At 39.0% G+C, this 23,029-nt stretch overlaps 1 protein-coding gene across 5 annotated transcripts in view; it reads right to left on the minus strand.

Moving 5' to 3' along the window:
* Ntng1 (netrin G1) overlaps window positions 1-23,029 on the minus strand; it is a 319,935-nt gene that overhangs the window by 79,447 nt on the left and 217,459 nt on the right. For all 5 annotated transcript variants that reach the window (XM_047523631.1, XM_047523628.1, XM_047523630.1 and 2 more), the window contains exon 3: window positions 6,922-7,094. In XM_047523631.1, the coding sequence (XP_047379587.1) occupies window positions 6,922-7,094 (173 nt within the window). The remainder of the gene's footprint in view (window positions 1-6,921; window positions 7,095-23,029) is intronic.

A 23,029-nucleotide genomic window follows, 5' to 3' on the forward strand; every position in this document is an offset into this window, starting at 1 on the left:
AACCTGATGTTATTAACAAGAAAGCCATTTAAGTTTCCTGATCCTGTGCTCACCAAGCAACCTTCAGATTATTATCTGACTCTGCATGTAGACTTTATTACAGGAAAGAGAATACACGGTCATAAGGACTTGAATATTCTGAACACCATAATAGTTTTTTTATATTTTGAATGAATAAATAGGCATTTGGCACAATTTATCTCCCCATATACTTTTCTCCAAGGATAGACTTTGCTGATCATATGCTAGATCTCAATAAAATATAATGATCATAGCAACTAACTTTATTTTATTCTTACTATGTCTCTGGCACTATCTAAATGCCTTATATGTATTAATTCATTTAATTTTTATGACAACCCTGTGAAGTCAATAATTATCTGATATTAAAGATGGTGGAAATGCAAATATATAAGAGGATAAAAAATTGCCTACTATCATCTCAATAAATTGAGAAGATGACTAAAATTTAATCTAGGTCTTCAGGTTCCAGATTTTGGCCCATAAACAATGCTCTGTACTGTTATTCAGTTTATTGTAGTCCCCGATTTCTTATTCCTCGTCTTCAAATTAAAAAAAAAAAAAAAAACTTAAAAGGGAAAGTTGTATTTTTTTTTTTCAAAATATACTGTAGCACTATTTAATGTGATCTGCACTAATTTGGTGCAAAGTGGACTGGAATTGATATAGGTTATTATTTATAGTCTTCCCTTATACCACTTGGTGAGAATAATCCTATGTTTGCCACAGAAATAAAAGATGTTTGATTAAGTGAGCCTGCCTGATGTTCTGCAGTGGGTATTGCTATAATACGTGTGCACTATATTCCTGCTCTCAAATCCTAAAAATGTTGCATTCCAAATCATATCTGGTCCTATGAGTTTCCGATAAGGGACTGCAGACTAGGGGTTATGCAGGAGTAATTTGGTATTTTGGTTTTATATACGAGTTAACAAGCTTGGTTAATATACATCCGGCCCTGTGAGGAAGACTTTTCTTAATGTGCTGAATGAATTAGGGTTCTAAACCTGAAAGACTGATGGTGACAGTCTGACAGTGGTCAAGTCACACAGGCCTTAGTGAGGCCTGTGAAAACCAGCCAGCCAGCGTGCTATCCATAGATGACTGGATTGGCCCTGAGGACCAGTGAGACTCTGTCCTATTGGATTTCCGGTAAGCTCTCAGATGGTCTCTCCCTGTTGGAGATGGAAGGTTCTTGTGTTAGAGTCGCTTATCTGTGAAGATCACGTCTTCCAGAAGACAGAGAAGATTGAGAGGAGACCAATAAACCCATGAGCATATCACAGGGTTATTAGGAGTACTTGTTTATTCACCAGAATAACTATTCCACAAACATTTATAAGGACCAATAAAAAAAAAAAAAAAACCCTGTTTTTAAATTGCTAATATTTTAGCTCCTGTAGTGAGATGGATCTGAGTTTAAAACTTGCTCTGTCCTTCATTAGCTGCAGGACCTTAGTGCAGCTTACTTAACCTTTCTGTGCTTTGGCTTCCTTATCATTAAAATTGAAGTGATAATAGTATACACCTAATAGGGAATTTGTAGGCAATAAAACACATAAAGCATTTCATGAAGTTCAAAAGTCTACAATAAATGTTATATAGAGTAACTATCATTATCTTCATTATCATAATTTTTGCTAGAGATAGTTTTGCAAGTCTATATATATTATCAAAACTCTGGAGAGTGGGAAGAGCAATTGATTTTGCATGAGAGAGCTTAGGTGGCCTTCAAAGAGGAGCTGGCAGTGAAGAGCAGTCTTGAAAAATGAACAGGATTTCAATAAAAAGTGAAGAGAAAGGACCTTGGGGGGAAAGGAATGAATTTAGTATCCAGCAGGTTGACTTTGAGATCTTTACAGACGGCTGGCAAAATTGGTCTGGACTCACTAAAAAGGTTGAAACTAGATTTGGTTGTTTACTGCTAAACCAATAAGACTGAGAAGTAGGATCACAGGAATAGATTGAAATGCCACGTTAAAAAACAGTAGACTGAGAAGAGGTGAAGTGAGAAGCATGAGAATTTAAAGAAAGAACAGAGGAGAGCCTTCAAAGGCAGAGAAGCAAGTACAGATCTAGAAAGTAAGTAGGTTTGGAGAAGATTGACTTGTTTAAACAGGTATCAAAATGGAGCCTAAACTCCAATAGAGAACAGATAAAAATCACTCAGATTTAACCTGAGAACCAAACTGGATCAATGTGCTGTCCTTGGCATCAAGACATACCTGAATTCAAATTGCCCCTTCACCTTAACTAGCTCTCCAAATTTTAAACAAGATGATTTCCCCTGCAATCAAAAGTTTCCACGTCTGTAAAATAAAAACAGTAGTATCTTTGTCATAAGAATGTTGTGAGTTAAAATGGACTAATGCATGTAAAGCATTTGGGAAATTGTCTGGATAATGACACACCCATGTGTTCACCTGGGAAAACAGAAATCAGTCACTGCAAATTTAATAGTAGGGAAAATAATAGAAAAATCATCAAATTACTTTCCATCACTCAGAGGAGCCCTAGATATTGTGTAACAATTCAAGTTGGATTTCTGAACAAACAAATAATGTCAATGTCAGACCAATTTAATTTTCTTTCTTTGAAGAATATTAGACTGCGTAAGTAACAGAAAAGTAAGAGTGAATACAGCTGAAAGAGCTGGGCTTTTTGTCTGTATCCATGACATTTCTATGACAAGGCTGAAAGAAATTGTTTAGACCAGCATGCCCCCAAAAGAGTCTTTTATAGAAAATCATTAAGTGTTCCTTGAAACAAATAAGTTTGGGAAGTACTAGGCAGAACTGGTTACTTTACTGTAGGACTTCTTAAATGTTTTGAATAAGGAAATGTGACTATGCAAGAGTTAGTATAGAAAACAGCACTTTCTAAACCTTATTTGGCCATAGTATTCTTTTAAGGGTTGTAGAACACTGAGAAGCAGAGATGTAAATATTACATTGGAGTTATGATTTCTACAGGGATGTTTTGATTTAGATGTGAGGTATCCCACAAAAGTTCACACTGAGACAATGCAGAAAGGTCTGGAGGAGAAATTATTGGGTTATAGCCTTAATCTAATCAGTGAATTAATCTCTGATGGGATTGACTGAGTGGTAACTGGAGGCAGGTGTGGTGTGGCTGGAGGAAGTAGTTCATTGGGGCTGTGGCTATGGGGTCTACATTTTGTATCTGGCAATTGGAGATCTCTCTCTCTCTGCTTTCTAATCATGATGTGAACTGCTTCCCTCCACCACACTCTAGCACCATAATGTTCAGTGTCAAGGAATGGAGCCAGCCTTCTATGGACTAAGACCTTTGAAATCCTGAACCCTTAAATAAACTTTTCCTCCTCTCTTATTGTTATGGTCAGGTTTTTTAGTCACAGCACTGAAAAAGTTGACTAAAACAAGGGAGACTATTAAGTTTTCAGCATTTATATGTAGACCAATATCCTGTGTTATTCCACAGGGATAAGAGTTTAAACATTGAAATATAATGCTTCTATCCATGAGCTGGACAACAGGAATAATGAGAACCATGATTAAGCATGGAGTTGGACAGAGGTGCTATCTGCTTGGAAGATGACAATGGAATTCAGAGGACATGCAAAATAGAATTCTATTGAAAATGGAATGAAGATCAACAGTAAAGGTGTCTTATTCTACAAAACATGTTTTTAAGGAAAATAAGAGAAAATATTTTGATACACATGTATATATCTCTAATATACCAAGAAAACATACTGGGTCTTGAATAGAAACACAAAGAATAAAAGTAGCACAAAAATTATTACTCTGCCTTGGTCAAGTTCATCGCCACTCTAGTGTGTCTCCAATTGAGAAGGCTTTAGTGTAGAGTGTTAGTGTTCCCCAGGTTTCTTCCTCATCACTACATGCTCTGCATTGCTATGGGATGCAGCACCTCCAATGTCCAGAGACTCTAAGCAAGGTGACAATTTGGAATGTCCCTGAGTGTTGGCATGAGTGTCTTTGTAAAGGCCTACTTTAATAAAAGTGTCCCATTTCTCTTGCTAAAATCTGTGGCAGTGGGCAGAAACTGAACTTGCCATCCAAAAGTTCCCCTGGCTGCTTGAGATTCTGCTAAATATAGAGATTTTCCAGCTTGAGTCGCATTTCTAGGCTAATGAGAGAAAGAGGGCTTGAGGTAGAAGTCCCTCTTTTCTCACTTCTTAGATTTGAAGTCTGGTATTAGGATATGACATATCCTAAGTTCCCCTCTCAGAACCAACTCATAATGTATCAAGTAGAATCATGTGAAGGTGTGTGTGTGTGTGTGTGTGTGCACATGCATGCATGTGTGTAAGAAAAAGTCACTATGAATGAAAAGAGAATCATAAAAGTACAGGAAGTCCTATGCTAAGTGCTCAGTTTGAAGTACCACACTAATTACAGGACCTCCAGGACAGACACCCTAGCAAAAGACAGGAAAACATTATCACATGAAAAATGAAGTAGACAATGCATGATGATTAACCTGGAGAAGAAATAAACCAGGGTCAATATAGCTCTTTTTACTACCTAAGACAGATACTCAGAGACACTCAACGTTGATGTTAAGAAATGGGCTTTTGTAACAATTAAAACTGTCCGGCAATGGGCAAGACTGCCTTATGAAAAATATCCTAAAAATAAAGTATTTTTGAACACTTACTTTGTGACAGGTGTTATGCTAAACATATTGCATGCATTAGCTTATTCAATCCTCTCAAAATCCTTGTGAGGTAACAACTTTTATTATCTTCACATTATGGAAGGGAGACAGAGTATGGGAGAGGGTGACTTAACTTTTTCAAGGTCACACAGCTAGTAAATGTTGATTCTAGAACATGTGTACCAAACTAGTAAATTGCTTACTGCCATCCTTGTGTATTTTAAACACAGTTTGATCTGTCAGAGATTTGTTTGTTGTAGGACTAGACCATTTCAGAGAATCTCTAAAACTGATCATCAAATCTCTGCCATATTGGTGACTGAAACATTGAACTGAACTCTCCTGACCACTGGGTTCATCTGTCACTTTCCTTTTTTAACAGAGATGTGGAAAAGTTCAGAAGTCCAGAGAAGGTCAATAAAAACCAGGGGATGAACGGACAAGGCAAATCAAAGGAGATGGCATTCATTTGACAAGGGATTGACTTGGTAATCTTAAATATGTAGAGTTAGGCTTTATGTAAGTCATTTCCATGGAGTATATAGCAAGACATCCATTTCTATGAGAAAGCTTGGCTGAAATGAAAAATTCTTCCCAGTGAAAATGTCTTGAAATAAACAAGTCTTTGAAGCACAATTATGGACAGAAGGTCCTGTTAGGAGTGAAGCTAATGCTTTCAATAGCAGCTGACCCCAGTTGCTTCTCTGGTGGCCTTGGCAAGTCAACCTGCCCCCAGGATGAGCCAGGGTGCTAGCAAGTGTCTTTGAACTTCGTTCTCTTTCATCTGTCCCACTAAAGAATGCAGTAGATCCTGAAAATGAAATCTGAGCCATTTTCCTTTTGGGAAAGCTTTAAACTAAATTTGACAACTGTGGTGAGAGGGGGTTGTCAGGTAGCCAGTCACAGGGTATTATAATAAATAACCTCGTGAGATATCTTCCAAGTTTGTAGTCTCTGGTTCTCCACAGTTGAGTCTCCATTAACAAACTTGCCTTGAAAAATCAACATTTTTGTTCAACAGAGATTTAATGTATTAATTTTAGGAGTAAGAAGTCAGTTTTTTTTCTTCAATGTAAAAAGAAACTGAACACTCTTACAAAGAGTTTTTTTTAACCTTTTAAGGGATTTTTTTCAGCTTCACAGAAATTTTATCATAATTTCATGTCCCCACACTTCATGGCTTGTTACTTGGTCCATTACTCTTACACTTAACTTGATAAAGTCCTGGTTCTTGTGATATTAGTTTTTAGGTTTGGTTTCTCACAGCTGCAGCTTTGAAGTGCCTGATAACATTCTTAGCCTTGCACAGAGCCAGTGGCTTTTCAAGTTCTCATTCTCCAGTGCATATTGTCCTGCTGTTCTCTTTACTTCTCACTGCATGGGTATATACTAACCTCGCCCTTTCTTTGCTTTTGAAAGCAAGCTAACCTTGGGCTTTTGCAGGTGGCTAATCATTCCATCCATGGAATTTGGCAAATTATTTAGGAAATAATTGCATTTCCTTGAGCCTGTCAGAGTCAGATCTCCTTTGGATGGATATTCAGGGATTTCATACACACACATTAGTGGTGCTGGGGCATCTCACACAGCTCCTGTGAGCACAGATAATACCTGTGCTTTTTCACACACATAAGAAAGCCCCCTGGTACCCAGAGGCTCTACAGTCATGCTTTTTATCTAGAAGCAGCCTCTCCCCACAGCAACCGTGGCAGACGTGGCTCAACTGCTAGAGATTGGGAGAAGTCAGTTATTCCACTGGGCAGTGCTAGAACCTAACTGAAACTAGACAGGGAAACTGCTTCTGGAACATGCGTGCGTCTCTTGGTTTACCTAGGTGGGCATTGGATTTGCAAATACTCCCAAAAATTTCTGAAAGTATTTTATGGTCAGTTAGGATTGAGAGTTTTCAAGATTTTTGCTATTTCAAGAGGAAATTAACTTGGAAAAAGAGGAAAATCACCTCCTATTTGATCCACTTGGAAAACATTGCTTCTGTGATTTTTAAGAAACATTTCCCAGAATAGTTAATGAGGAGCTCGAAGACTGATTTTAACAGGTGATCAGAAGTGCTAAAACATGATAACAAAGGGTACAATAGGGACTAAAACTTAAGCTGCATTTGGAAGGAGTGGGATGATGCGTTAGAGGAGTAACATCACAATTTCAAGTGAAATTGAGAGGAACTATCAGCTCATCATGCACAGAACATTGGAGTTATGGAGCAAAGCTACTCACAGGTATTTGCAGTGCCTTTGGGGATGGGGAGATACGAGCCTGGACTCCAAGGTCGGCCCTGATAATTCTTCTTGCATTTCCCACAGTCTGGACCTGTAGTGTTGTGCTCACATTCACATGTCAGTTTGCTGTTGTCATACACACACACAGTGGCATGGAGATTACACTTGCACCTAGGCAGAGAGAGACAAAGAGTTCACTGTCAGTCAGGTTGGTCTGAGTGGTCTAGCTCCTGGGGTCATGGCTCTCAGACTGTGCAGTGCTTTACTGCTGCACAGAGGAGTTCAGTAAAGGTAGATTTGCAGGCCCAGTCCTCAGAATCTTTTCAACAAGTGCGTTTTGTGGGAGGGGACTCTTCTGGTACGGCCTGTCTTCCTTCTACACTTTGAAGAAGTCTAATCCCAGTCATTTGGGGAGGGCCTGAAGTTCTCACCAAACATCTATGCTCGGAAATCAGGAGTTTTCAACAGGTGTCCAAAATATTGCCATGAGGGAGAGGTTTTTCTGTGACATTATCAAATCTTTGACAATTTTGTCTGAGTTCATCTGGTTTTAAAGAACAATATTATCTTCTCTATTCTTCAAATCATTAGGGCAATTTTTTTGTTTGTAAAGAATATAAGCATTGAAACAATTTGCTATTCCACTTTACTCTGTAGACCCAACAGGTTTAATCAGATGTTTTCATTATGGGCTCAAAATGACATTTTCTCAGATCAGAAGACTTTTCTTACCAAGTCCTCTAACCAATCTGGGGGGAGGTGAGACAGTAATCCTCAGATTTTCCACTCACAACAAATAAGGTCATCACAAAAGTCCCTCAGAAGCAGGCCAAATTATTCTAATAAAAGATGCTTAGAATTCTAGAAAATAAAACCCCATGTATGGCAGGGGTTTGAAGTCATTAGGGAAGGCTTTGCCTTTGCTGTCTCTGAATAAAACTGTGATATATGAGAGGCAACAATGGTATATGCAATTTCCACAAAAGATGCATTCCCATATTTGAAGTCTTTGACTATAAAATTGCAAAGGCCAACCTGATATTTGTTGATGCAGCAGGGTTTTAAATTTTATCATACCAAGCATGGGCCACTGGAAAGGTGAAACCCAAGTTGACAGAATGACCATGACCAGAGGTCAGAATAATGTATGTTGGAAGAGAAGTGCCCACACAAAGAGAGCCTGGGCACCCGGACAAATTATCAAGAAGTGCCAGAGTCAAAACATGAAATTGAAATGGTGTGTGTGTGTGTATGTGTGTGTGTGTGTCTATGTGTACAAATGAGCCTGCTTCTTCTAGGAACAAGAACAGAAATATAGAAACTCAAGTTTCATAGTGATAAAGAAATACTGTAGTATTTATATTTTTCTTTATGGGCGGATGCTGTGAACTGGGAAATACAATAGAATATTCTTTCTTAGGTAGGGAAATGAAATTCCTTAACAACTGATACTGGTTTCTATAATGTCGGTATAGCATAATTTCTCCTCTGATGAACTGTTTGGAACACTGACCCATGCTTGCATCAAGGAAGAGAAGGAATGGCTAAGACCATTGCTGAGAGCTTTTGGGCTCTTGTCTAATGAGAAGGTGTAACTCTGAAAGCAGCAGTCATCTGCTCAGATCTCTTGGGAAGACCAAACTTCCTTAAGGTCTGTGACAATTTGAAATAGTTCTAGCTACACTCTGCCCTCTGCATACTTGTGATCTGCAATAAACTGGAAGGTTGCCACTTAAACAATATCTATTTAATTTAAACATATAAACAGCACTTTTGAAATTAACATTTTCACAGTCTTTTAAAAAGACAGGAGAAAAAATAATTTAGTTAAATACATAGTGTTTAATTATGAGCTGAGTCCTATAATAATATCCTACACACAGGCAGTAACTTGTGCTACTTTGTTTATTAAAGGATCTTTCTCCTTCTCAACATTAGCACTTTTATTTATGGGTGTGTTTATATATATGGAGGATGTTTGAAACCTAAGTGATAGAAGTGCCGGCTGACACTGACTTAGCACCCTATCTGGTGTTAAAAATTCCAAATGAGGAAATGAACAGTGTGACCCCAAAGAATGTGCTGGTTTCATGTGTGAAGACCAAGAATGCTACTAGTAATTGTAAATTGGATTAAATATTTTATAACCATTCATCATTTCATGCTTGTGGCCACTCTCTGAACTATAGTCAATTGCCATTCTAAACATATGATAGTAACTGAAAAATATTATTTGAATAATAGAAGGTGAAAGGAGAAAAAATGAATTTGGTATTATTTTTCTCAGATTTCTTCCAATGAATCGCCCATCCTCACCTGTCTGAAAGCTTCTGAAAGCTTATTACACATTCAAGCCTCCACTCATTCAATTTATAAGCCTTACTTAATATATATATATATATATATATTTTAGGTGGGGGGTTCTCTCTAAATTGCCTACTTTGGCCTGGACTTGCAATCCTCCTGCCTCTGCCTCATGAGTGGATGGGATTACAGGTGTATGCCACCATGCTCCATTTACCCTTCCCTAAAATCTTTTCTGACCCCTGTAGATACCCAGAGCTCTACTCTTTTAATTTTGTTAATTACTTCTGTGTGTTTGGTTTGATTAATTGTTACATTGTTACACTAAGGTTCTTTGTGCTTTTGGATTTTTTTCCTTTTACTTGTTGCACAGCCTCCCCCATCTTATAGGTAGGGTATGTAAATATGAACCTTGTGCCTGGTCTTCTATGGTCTTCCTTCCTTAACACTCTCCTCTCTCCTTTGAATTTCCTACCTTTGCCATTTCCATTTATTCATCTCTCCCTCTCTCTCTCTCACTCTCAAGAGCACCTACACATGTTGAAAATCCAATGGATACTTTTCCTCTTGGTATTTGACCCCAGTGTTACTGACTCTGGACCACTCCTTTCCCCTGATGCTTTCCTCACTGGACACTCCAGCTTATTTCAAGGATCCCCTTCTGCCTGCCTTCTGCCCATGCTGTTCTTTGGGTTCTGGCCCAGCACTGCCAGCTCACTCTCCTGGGGCACTCTTACCTATTTATCCCTTCATTTTCCTTCTCTGGTCCTCATTTTCCTTTGAGCTATAGACCTTTTCAAGCAGTTTTGTATTCTCTTCCTCCTCAACTCTCAAGTAAAAAATACAGAGTAAATCCAAGCATTGGAAAACATTTTAAAAGATTCAGAGATGTTCTGTTTCCTGGAGGGAATAAAGAACTCCCTTTTCTTATCACCAGGTGAAGAATATCTGACTAATGTATCAATAAATCCTGCATCTGTATCTGCATCACTGTTCTATCTCCTAGGTTTCAGATTTATTCATCAAAATGCCTCCAGATGTAGTGACTCCAGCTTCTTGGGAGGCTGAGTAAGGAGGATTGCAAGTTTTAGGCTAGACTGGGCAACTTAGTGAGACTTTGTCTCAAAATAAAATAATAAGAGCTGGGGCTTTAGCTCAGAGGTAGAGCACTAGCACATGCAAAACACTGGATTCCTGCAGGGAACATTCCTCAGGCTTATCTGACAGCAGTCACTGACACCATGGTCTAAGTAAGCCAAACAGTCTGAACAGAGAAACTGAGGTAATGGTAAAGACTCTCCATGGAATGAAGGTCTTTGCAGCAGCTGAGGAATGTCCTGTTCTCTAGTTACTTGCGTAGAACAAAGAGGAGTAGCTTGAGGGGGCTATCTTTTACTATCTCCGCCTGGTCCCCCGCCATGTTCCCCAGGCTGAACTACAGGTTTGTTTTACTTTCTTCTAAAGTCCAAGAAAGTAAACTTTCTGGATCTGCATTCTCTGTCAGAACTCCCTTTAAACAGTCATAAATTGCTATCATTATAAGATAAAACAGTGCTGGTGGGACTAAACCTTCTCTCACTTCTGCCTTCCTAGCAACATATAAAACTTTTCTCCAAACTTTGGGTTCCCAGTTCTGAGCCGCAGAAATGCAAGGAGCTATCTTTTGAACCTTTTCCCAACATGCTAATTGCTCCTTTTCGGACACCTTAACTCGCCTGCTCTGCAATAATCCTTTCAAAGCATTCACTTGAGGCTCCTTCTCTGAAGGAGGTAAATTACCCATTACGGAGCATCACTCACCCGACCTGAAGAACATCAGCAAGGAGGAATGTCAGCAAGTCCCTATGTGGGTAGATGTTCAGAGACGGGTTTGCTGTGGGTGAGGACAAACAATGCCTACCCTACTTAACCTTACCGAGTGTGCTTACTCAGGCATCGGAGATCCAGTTCTGAAGGCACGGATCTAATTTTATTTAGGGTTGCACAGGACATACATAGGCACATTGTACAATCAGGTTAACATACTTGTTAAAGTATAACAGAGTCAGCCTATAGGTGAACTATACGTAGAGGGTCCAGGTAGTGTAAACAAACCAAGCATGCCTAAGCAATTCTGCCCAGCAACAGGTCTGAGACAAAGGACTAGGGGAATGGCAAGCTCCAGCACACAGCATGAGGCAAGGCAGCATGGGCGAGCTCACATCACAGCTTTCTGGGATGCATGACAGGGCAAGGCCTCCCCTCAGTTCAAACTCAGCCTCAGCAACTGCAAAGACCTTCATTCCATGGCGAGTCTTTAACATTACCTCAGTTTATCTGTCCAGACTGTTTGGCTTACTTAGTGACTGCTGTCAGATGAGCTTGAGGAATGTTCCCTACATATTCCTTCCCCAGATTAAAAAAATAAATCCCCCTGGACACATGAAGCTCAACATGAACTCTTTGGTTTTTCTCCTTTACCTCTTCTTCCTCCTGTGTTTTCAGTCTCAGGAAATTATGTCTCAATAAGTTGTTTCACCTTCCACACAGTTTGCCAAGAATGACTCCTTCCTCTCCCTTTAAAACACATCTGACCTGTGATTGCTCAATCTCTCACCAAGTCCTGAACTTTCCATTCTGAGAAAATTCATTCTCTCAAACTCATACAGATCTAGCTGTGACTTTCTCTGGTTATGATCATAATGGCCTGGGACCTGGTCTATTCCAGCAGCTTCTAAACAGAAGTCAATGTCCAGTCACACTTCTCTCTACCCAATCTCAACACGATAATAAGATCAATCTTTTACTCAGATGTTTTTGGGTCACTTCTGCCTTTGAACTATACTGCCGGTTCCATTTCCTATCATCCTCAGGGTAGAGTCGGCCCTCCTTGTCATGGCTCACAAGTCCCTCCTCCAGTTTCCTGGTACAACTCCTGACTCTACACTAACTTCAACCTTTACCTTTGGGTAATCTTATAAGCTATTTCTTCTGTCTACACCATTCTACCTACCTACCCACCCCAACCTCTTTTATTTGGATAATTCTTTCCTTTAGATGTTAACTTGGTTATCTCAGTGCCTGACCCCTAATTGATATTTAAAAAAAAAGTCTGCTAGGTTGGGATATAGTTTAGTGCATGCCTAGTATGTATGAGGCCCTGACTGATCTCTAGGACAGCAGAAAAATAAGTAAATAAAAATAAATCTAATGATCAACTATCTGAATGTTTTCCAGCCTTCTAGGATGCATTTACAGTGTGCTTCTATGACACTAGGCAAAACTATTTGCATAATAAAGCTGCATTTTAATCGCTTATTTTTCCATTGCCCTCACTTGAGCACAAGTTCCTTGGAGGCAGCAGTCATATCTTCCTTATTTATTGCAAAATCCCTCATATGTGTCAAGGTGCTTGACACTTAGTAGGTGCTCAAAAAAATCTGGTGATTAAACAAATGAACACATAAACTCCCTGAAAGTAGAAACTTCACATGCATGTTCTACCATGTCTAGTACGGCAATGGACTGATAATAGAGAATTCATGATCATTATACCAAGTCAAGCTCTCCATGATGTATACTCAAAACTGCCACATGCTCTCATTATTAGTTGTCATTATTACTAACCTTATATTGGGCAAAGAGAATTCTATAACACTGGTGAGAGCTGGCAAACCCAATTTAATTTATACTGTAGAAAATTCACCAAATGACTGAAACTGAACGTAAGAGCTACTTTAAAACAATCCTTGAAGACCCAGGAATAGAACACAGTCAAGGGAGAGAAAAAGCATTTGTGTAGCACCATTATTCATTTATGCATGTATTTTAGCTTCAACTCTCATGCAAGGATGACCACCTTAGTTTAGTTGAAGTTTAGGGGAGCACTGCTTGGGCACTGGGTAAAACTTTAACTCTCCCAGCAGGAAGCCTGTGGATCTCAAGCAACTTTGGGGCTATTTTTCCTCACTCACTGTGTCACAATGCTATTCTGGGGCAAAGCATTGAAAGTGAAGGCTGAGGCACCATGACACTGGCTGGTATTTGGAAACAGTTCGCTTTAATTTTTCGCAGCTCAGTTTATTCCCATCACTCTCGTTCTAATCAGAAGCTGATGTCCTTTATTTAGAGTCCTTGCCAGAATGACTTTTTCTGCAAAGGAAAGAAATGGCTCTCACAGTGCTGGGAGATTGCTCTCAATTCCTGGAATTGTGACCTTCAGCCTTGTGATGGGTGGAGGGCAGGTTTCTTTGACATCCCACTAGTCTCTGACAGATTCATTATCCATATCCATGGCCATCCAATGCCCAGGTCTACTGCCACATTAGGTAGGGAAGGAACAGTACAAGTGGAGACCTAGAAGCCTACACTAACCGTGAACATCTGAAATTCTGGAGGGCCAAGCCTACTCACCAGTTCTGTAGATACACATGAACCTCATAGTAAGACACTGCAGACAGCACAAATTGACCTGCATGTACCCTGAAGATCTGCTTGTGAGCAAGTGACAAACGACAGACACTGTCAAACAAGGGCCTCACTAAGATAGATTAAAGAAAGAGTGAGTTTATTCTGTGATGCAAACTTAATGAACACCAGTGTGTTCTTGCTTCCAAACAGGTCTATACTTCCTGTATTTTAGTGACCAGCTGTCATGAGTCAATTTAATCTTGCTTATAAAAAGGCTCCAACATTTAGTTCTGTGCCACCTGCCAGTAGGTATGAAAAACCCATGCAGTCTGCCTGGTTTTTCTTTATAACTTAATATATCTATTCTGGGAAGTGTGTTATCCGCCAGCATTTCCTGCCAGTTAGAGGTCTGTATAGTCTATTACTAATGCTTCAAATAGAGGTTCTGAGACAAGAAAAACTGACTCTTTGAGAAGCAAAACAGGAAGGGAGACCAGGTGCACTGACTAGCCAGCCAGGGCTGTGGCCACCTTGCTCCAGAGGAGTCTTCACTATGAAGTGAATGAAGTTTAAGCTTCAGAGCTCTTTCAAGGCCCAGAAGAAGACCCCAGCACTGTGTTCACTGACACTATGCTTTCTACAAGTTGCACAGAGAAGATAGTCATTATTTATTTATATTAATGGGCAACATTCCTAATACATTGGTGTACCAACACCCTCTTTCCCACCACCACAGAAAGGCACCTTCCAGACACTACCTGGATCTGCTTCTGTTACACCTCTTGCCTTAGGTTGGCACTAATTATGCAAATGCTTTATGAAAAAGTGTTAGCACCAACACTGGAGCTCTGTAAATATCTTTTTTAAAATGGTAATCAATTATACAATACCTCTTGCATATTTTTTCTGCCTGTGCACCCTTAATCTTTTTCTTTACATTGATGCATGAATTTCTGGCTCCTATCTCAACACGTTATTTGAAATGGAGATTTTCAGCAATATAACTTAGAGATCGTGAGTTATAATGCTGGAATTGGACAGTCTGAGTTCAAACTCTGCCTTTGCCACTTACTGTGGTAGGACCATATGAGCAGCTGAACAGAGCTAACGCTGACTGAGTACTTCCAAGCACCTGTGCAAAGGCTCTTTGCATGTTCCATACATTATTTTATACAAAGCTCACAACGATCCCATTAGATTTGCATTAATAATTATAGATGGTGCATTTGAATATTTGAATATTCTACAAAATAGAACAGTGGTTGTGACTGCGGTCAGCCTACCTTCAAAACTTTGCTCTCATTAGGACAGAGGGCATTGTATCTTCCTAAGTGTGACTGAGCCTTGGTAGCTTCACTGGAAAATCAGGGACAACAGATGCTCACGTGTCAAAGGAGTGAACAAAATTATGCAAATAAGCCTTTAGAACAGTAGCTAACACAACGTTCTGAATAAATGTTAGTTTCAATTATTATTATTATTTCTTTAATTACTACAGCTACTACTACTGACTGGGTTAAATGATTCATTCTTCAGGTATTAGTTAATGATAATCTATGGAGAACAGCTTCAGAGGTTCCATAGGGATTCAAAAACAGTATAAAACATAGGTTTCTAAGAACATGCAATCTGTTGAATAGGGAAGAAGACACCTATAGGACAGCTACAGATCATAAACAGGGCAATACTTTCTATATCTAATTATGACAATATTGGGAAGGGCTAATAACACTTAGTTGTCTATACTGATGAGGATGCTTTGCCCTAAACCAGCAGAAGGCAGCTTCTACCATTGAAGGGAAGTGGAAGAAATAAAGCTGATATGGTTTGGGTAATTATCCTTCAAAGGTCCACATCTTGAAGGCACAGTCCCCAGGGTGGCACTACTGGGAGGTGGTAGAACCTTTAAAAGATGAGGCCCAGTGGGAGGGTCTAGTTCATTGAGGGCTTACCCTCAAAGGAAATTGTGGGACCCTGGCCCTCTCTGGCTCTCTCTTTTGCTTCCTGCCCTGATGTGAGTGGTATGGCTCTTGCATGTGCTCCCACCATCAAGCGCTGCCTCATTAGGAGCCCAAAGCAACCCGCCACTTGATTATAGGTAGAAACCTCCAAAACTGTGAGCCAGTTTAAAAATAACCTTTTTGTCTTGTAATTTAATTACCTCAAGTATTTCATTAACATGTTGGAAAGCTGTTTAATACAAAAGGCAACACTTACCAAGGCTAATTATGTACCTGGAACTGTAACAGATATTTTATGTACATTATTGTAACTGAGGGGTACATTAGCTTTCAGGCAATGACCAGTGAGGCTAGGGGAAGGTGGGACAATGAGGGGGTATGGAGCATAAGCTAACACCCCAGCACTTTCCTACCAGGTACAAGGAGAGAGAAGTAAACATCCACTTGGTTTAAGGCACTATAAAGCTGAGTACATCTTAACCTACATCTGGGCACAGAGATATAGTGAGCATTTACTACATGTTACTTTTATTATCATTTATATTATTAAGCACAATATTACAACAAAAGTCAAGATCATTAGATGTCAAATGGGCCTGACCTGATCATGGTCCCATGAGGAAAGAGAGGGCTCTCATCTTTCCAGCAGTCTACTAATATGTCCTTCATTAATAAAAATAAACTCTGAAGCTAGCTTATCACTGGTAAGCAAAAATGTTTTCAGAAGATGTAATTTTCCCAAAACTATACAATTACACGAAGTTCAATGTGAAATGGAGAGTGGTTTATAACATAAGTTTTTGAAAGCAGTTATACATTTAATCACTAATAGAGAATATGGACAACCAACCTATGTTTAGATTCCTGGGCTATAAGAGAAGCTCACACCAAACAAAGGGCATGAGGACTCTAGGAAGCAGCCTGCAAGTCAAGAGGGCAGGTTTCCATATAGTTCTTGAGCCTTCATTCACAAGTCTAGGGAATATCTACACAGTCGCTGGTTGAAGGGGTTTTCCTCTCTTGAGCTCTGTTTTTGGGAGAATTATTTTTGTAAAGTGGTATAGACTTTTTTTTTTTTATGAAAGCAGAGAAATCAACTGCTACACAGTTTTCTCTGAAAGTATAAAGTAAAAATGACAATTTTGATCGGTTCTTCACAGACACTGTGATCTTATAGTCTGGTCTTGTCTTTTCTTTCTTTCTTTTTAATATATAAGGCAATTGGTTTGCCCCCAAAATTTGATGGAATAAGGACTAGAAAGTCTTTTTGTACATTTAGGAAATAAATGACTTAGAGATCCTGTCATTTTGAAAACCCTCTTAAAGTTCTCTTTAAACCTTACTGGAGACCCTAAACTTGCCAATAGTGAAGTATCAGGCTACGTGATTCACTAAACTGCTGGTTATTTTAGATAATATTAAAAATAGCCCTTTTCTATTTTCAAGCTAGTTAGGGAGGTTAGAGTACCCTGACATTAAAATAAAAATAGGAGCTTATAAATTTGAGATAATGCACTGTCTGAGATTGGTGCTGGGATATGATGGTGCTGTGTGACCATTTATGAAACTCACAGGTATCTGATTAGGTAAGGGGTCCTGAAGGATGAAGGCTCTAACAAGATAATTCCTGAAATCCAGACTGCCACACTTTTCTGCATGAGCAATTGTTCTGAACATTGGGAGGTAAAGAACTTGTTAATTTAAAACTAAGCTGACTCAATACCAATTAGCAATTAATAGATGACCCCAGATGTTCAATATATATACATGGGTGGTGCAATTTATGTTGCATGACTTTTTGAAGAAACAGAAAACTTAGGGGTCTGAGTCCCAGAAACACAGATAATCAGAGTTCAAGTGTCCAGACTTACAGTAAGGCAGCATGGTTTTGCATGCTTAGACTCTGCAGAAAGAGGATCCGGAGTTCTAGTCCTGACTCCACTATGAACCTGCTGGGTGCCCCAACTGAGTTTCCTCAGCTTTTACGTGGGACCACTTAAAACCTAAAATATAGGTTGCTGTGAAGAATGATTTGAAATATTCCTAGCAATTATAAAGATTGATTTGAATCACTCAAGCAATTTTCACACATCTTATCCATTCTGAGGTCTCAGGTAATCAATCGCTATAGTAGACTTTTTTTTTTTCTCTTTATAGAACCACATAAGTGAAATGTCTCTTTTACCCAGCTTTTTATTTCCAATTTGATGTGAACTAACCCATGATAATTTCTTATATACTTTGTTGCATTAAACAATATAATTTTCCCTTTCTTTCTAGAGGAAGTTGGAATAAAAGAAAAATAGGGTGGGAAAAACCCAATGTTCTCTTGGGGTTTGCAAAACCACAGAGTGAAGTCAGTTGCTGGCTAGAGGGCTGACACCTTAGCCATCTGACATTTTAGGATTCCTTTAGCAAGTTAAATTGTCAGGTTTGGAAAGCTCCTAAATATGTATTCTGGTCCACTTAAAAAAGGCTTATTTCTTCAGATGCTTACATTAGAGTCTGATTAAAAATGGAGCAGGCTGAACAAATAGCTCTATGACTAAAGAGGCTAAAAAGTCAAACCTGTGTAAAAGAATACTATTTCACTACAGCAGCCTTATTCTATACTTTTACTTTTCACTACAAAATTTGAAAGAAAATTGAATTAGATTCCCATGGGTGGTATGGAAAATTGGGGGAAATAGCTTTCTTCTAATTCTCCCTTCCTGAGAAACAAAATAATATCCAAGAGAGCAGACTGCACCTAGCAAAGCCTTTGTTTTTTTCCCCCTTATTTTGTGGCCTACTTTTGTTAACAAGCCTTGAAAAAGTTGAAATTTTAAGGACAAAGGAAATAAAATCACACACAGAGAGAAAATAAAAAAGAAATAAAACCTGTATTCACCAAAGGACCTTGATCCTACTTGCCATGACCAATGACCCAAATTGTGCCAGTTAAGATTAGAAATGAAGACTCTAAAGCAAGAAAACAAAGAACCCTAGAAACAGAATGAAGAATAGCCATGAGTTGTGAGATGATCCAAGAGATAGGACATAGACAAGAAAAAACAGACAGTGGTTACTGGATTTATCTACATTGCTGTAATTTCCATCAATGCAGGGAGTCTTTCCAATTGTATGATTAGACATTCAGAGGAGGTATCTGCACCAAATGTATGCGAATGTCTTAACAAAGAGTAAAATTTTAAATAATTGAATGTGAATTGTGATTGTTTTAGAGTTAAGTGATATGTGATCAAATGACCAGGGTTTCATCACTAAGTAGCTAATTCACTTTGGGTGGGTCTGTAGTTTGAATCTTAAATGTCCCAAAAGGTCCTTGGTTCCTAGGGTGGAACCTTCTGGAGATAGGGCATAGTGGGATACCTTTTAAGGTCATAACCTCAAGGGGGAAAGAAGACCCTGGTTCCTTCCTTTTCCTCTCTCTTTGTTGCTCCTGACCAGGATGAAAGCAGATTTGCTCCTGTACCTGTTTCCACCATGATGTGTTGCCTCGCAATAGATCCAAAATGGTGAGGCCAATTGATCTTAGGCTGGAAACCTCAAAATTATGAGATTTCTCTTTATAACTTAATTATCTCATTTATTGACAAAAAACTGACTAACACAATGATCTAGTCTGGCCTTTGGGGGCAAATTTCTTTGAAATGTGAAGAGTTTGGTTCATGTTTGACAAATGCCCCATATGGGCTACTAAATTGACCCCATCTTCTGGCAATATCTAAATTGTAGTGAGTGCATGTACTGTATGCAGGTCTTGAATCCTTTCTTTCTTCTTGGGTAACAACACTTTTGGCCCATCCCTCCTCATTCTGATGCTAAGTGGTTTTGGTAGAAGACTAAGTCTTTCAGTTCTAGGATCAGCAGAAAAATCACACTCAGTATATCAACCCTTTCAATCTTTCTAGATAATTTGATTGGTTCAAAGATGAGAACATGATCTACTTTTTGTGGAAACTAGCCCTGGGACTTTTGCTGAGGTCATGAGAGAGAGAGAGAGAGAAGTCCTTGTTCATATTATACTATTAACTAAGCTGGTAGAAGGCAAACCTGGAAACTCTCAAGATAATCTTGGCCAGAGTATGAGGAATCTGAACTCAGAATAAAGTAAAGGCAGAAGCGAGTAAAATCAAAAGGGAGGGAAAACATGCTGATGACCTTAAGCAACCCATGTTCTAGCTTTGTTGAATCTCGTTGTGTTCTAGATTCCTAGTTGTATGAAACAAAATAGTCTATATCTTATTTAAACAAATTTAAATTGTTTGTTCTTTCACTTGTAACCAAATGATCTTGAGTAACACAACCCACTAGAACAAGGTTATACCATGTTACTTTTCTTTGATTACACCAGCTCTCATGTTGACTGACCTAGATTGGATGTGTGACTCCAAAGCAGTTAAAGATCTGGATTGGGCAGCAAGTTGACACTGATAGCCCAGCTTAGAAATATAAGTTGGGCCAACAAGATTTTTCTGCAAATGATTTAGTGTTGGTAAGTGGAGAAATATTATCAGTAGGAGGTGGGCGTTACTCTAGACAATTTTAGAACTCACTAGAACCCAGTCCAGTTCTAATTTGATATGATGCTTAGATTGTGTGTGTATGTGTGTTTAAGTGTGTGTAAAAAATTGAACTGGATTTAAAAGTTAAGGTTAATAGTGTTATATTTTAGAGGATTTGAATCTACCCTTGTTTACGTTTAAGAGGTTTGACCTTAGGCCAGTGGATTTGCTTCTATAAATCTAGTTCCTCACTATTGAATAGAGACAACAATAAGCTATATTCTCTTTATTTCTTTTTCTTTTAATTTTATTTTGAGATATGTTCTCACTAAGTCATTGAGGCTGGCCTCGAAATTGTGATCCTCAAGCCTCATCCTCCAAAGCTGTTGGGATTATAGGTGTGTGCCACCGTGCCCGGCTATTAATTTGATTTTGTTGTGACTTGAATGAGATGATGTCAAATGTCATCATAAATCACTCATAAGCAGATATTCCATCAGTTAGTTTCTGTCTGATGTCATCATTAATCATTGTGAAATATTTGTTAACATTCACAATATATAAGATCTTGTGGTTGAATATTGTCCACAGAAAGCAGGGACCTGTTGTTTCAATTCAAGTACTCTAGGGTAATTATATTTTCTCATTTTTGTTTCATGCTTAATAGAAAGATGAAAAGTGCCTCTGTTGCAGGGTGAGGCACTCTCCTGTGGAGGAATGGGAACAGGATGTGATAGGCAGTCATAACTCTCTCATTTCTGAACACAGGCTTTCATGTGGTCTTCTGGGTAGTGAGCTTATTGTAAGAATTATCAAATTCCATCCTCTTATGATGGAAATGTGGAAATGCAGGATGAGAGGTATAACAATGACAATAACAACAATAAATTATCCAGCACACCTCTGAATTTATTCTATGTTTATTTATTTATTGTACTGGAGATTGAACCCAGGGGTGCTCTACCACCAAGCTACATCCCCAGCCCTTTTTATTTTTTATTTTTAATTTTGAGATAGATTCTAAGTTATTGAGGCTGGCCTGGAATTTATCATTCTCTTGCTTCCTGAGTTGCTAGGATTACAGGTGTGTGCTGCCACACCTGGCTATTCTATGTTTAAATGTGCATTCATTAAAGCATATTTTCCTAATAGTGTTTTATTTCAGGGAGATAGCAACTTTGTGAGAAAGACAGGCATATATCACTGTCTTCACTTTGCATATAACTATGCAGCCCCAGGGCATTTACATGCAGTGGGATATGAAACCAAACTTGTGTTTATGTGGAAATACAGTGGTCTAGCTCTTCACATATTACCTGCCCCTTCTCACCTGCTCTCTTCCATTAGAAAAACTAAACACAGTAAGGCAACTTGTTTTTTCTTCAAGTGTGTCAAAATTGGGATCATTTTGTCCTGCTTTTAATTGCCAAAGATTTCCACTCTGGCTTTAATGGATTATCAAAGTCCTCTGATGCAAGAGAAAGAGAAGGGAATAGAATTTTGTTCATGAAGAGATAAAAAGTACGTAGTGGAACCATCATTATCCGTCAAATTTTGCTGTTCCCCCTCACTGAGGGGCACTGTAATCAGTTCCCTGCATAGCTAGCTTCCTGGACTCTGGTCTTTTGCCTCAACATGCATGTTGCTTGGCCAATGAGTTGAACAAACTAGAGGTTATTCAATTTCCCAGGAGCAACCTACTCATAAGGAATGGATATTTGGGTTTTCTGGCCTCTATGGACCTCTCTTCCTGCTTTATTTCCCCATTCTCTCACGGTGCCTTCTGGAATTAACTTCCAAATACACTATCTAGATTATATCCATGTGTTTGATCCACACCTATGAGGACAGAAGGGAAGGAGCTAGAGGAGAGTCAGTAGTCTGCAAGGCAGGCAACAGGAAGGACACTGATTGTCCAGGAGATGTTAGGTCAAAGACCTTGGTAATCAACCACGAGTCTCTGCAGGAGGAAGATGTTCCCAAACCTATTATCTATGTCTGGGAAACCCTTAGCAGGCACTTGGGAGGGAGTTGTCGTTACGGAATAAGGCTTCACTGATTTCTGAATGTGTCTGGGGATACTGAGAAAGGAATCTCAAACTCTAGAAGTTAAGACATCAAGCCTACAAAAGCCCTAGAAATTGGGTGGTAGTTAGGAAAATACCCTCCTTATGTATAACAACTTTTCCAAATGTATTAGAATCCAAACTTGTGTCCAGACCTTTTACCTGGCTATTCCAAAGTGCTTCAATTTAAATTCTGGTTACCCCACTTGCTAGCAGGTTAAACTTGAACAGGTTACTTAATTCTCATAGACCTCAGTTTCTTCATCTGTAAAATTGGATAATAACAGTACCTACCTCCTAAGGTTGCTAAGAAGAGTAACACATTGTTGTCTTCGAAGTGTCTGAAGGCAGGCCTGGCATGTAGCAAGCGTATGCTACAATTATCACCAACTTCATTTTCATATCATCATCTTCATTATTCCTGCCATCATTCTGGTTGAGGGAGGGAGAGCTAAAGGGACACTAGGGTAAGCAAATCTTCCAAATTCCTGGGTGGCAGAGTTAGAGGTAGCACCAGTGCTACATTATCATACTAAAGGTTTCCGGTACAGACAGTCACAGAGAACTTAGAATCTTCTAATAACACTAATATTTTTCTCTTTCACAAACTGTATGGTTTGGACATAGTTTTAAACTTTGAGGTGCTTAAACCAAATCCGAAGGATGCTGTTGATCCAAGATCCTCGGGGAGCAAGAATATGTCATTTGAAACTAAGGCAGAAGGTTCTGGAAGTCTAACAGACTCAAGGTCTTTAGGATTCCATTGAAACGGCCATAGAAATGAAGTGACCTGTTCTTTTTCTAATAAAAGCCGTATGAGATGGTGACAATAACTGCCACAATGCAGTCCCAGGCCTTCAGGTTTCCTTCATCTGAGG

This window comes from Sciurus carolinensis, chromosome 1 (assembly GCF_902686445.1).
Source record: "Sciurus carolinensis chromosome 1, mSciCar1.2, whole genome shotgun sequence".
NCBI lineage: Eukaryota > Metazoa > Chordata > Mammalia > Rodentia > Sciuridae > Sciurus > Sciurus carolinensis.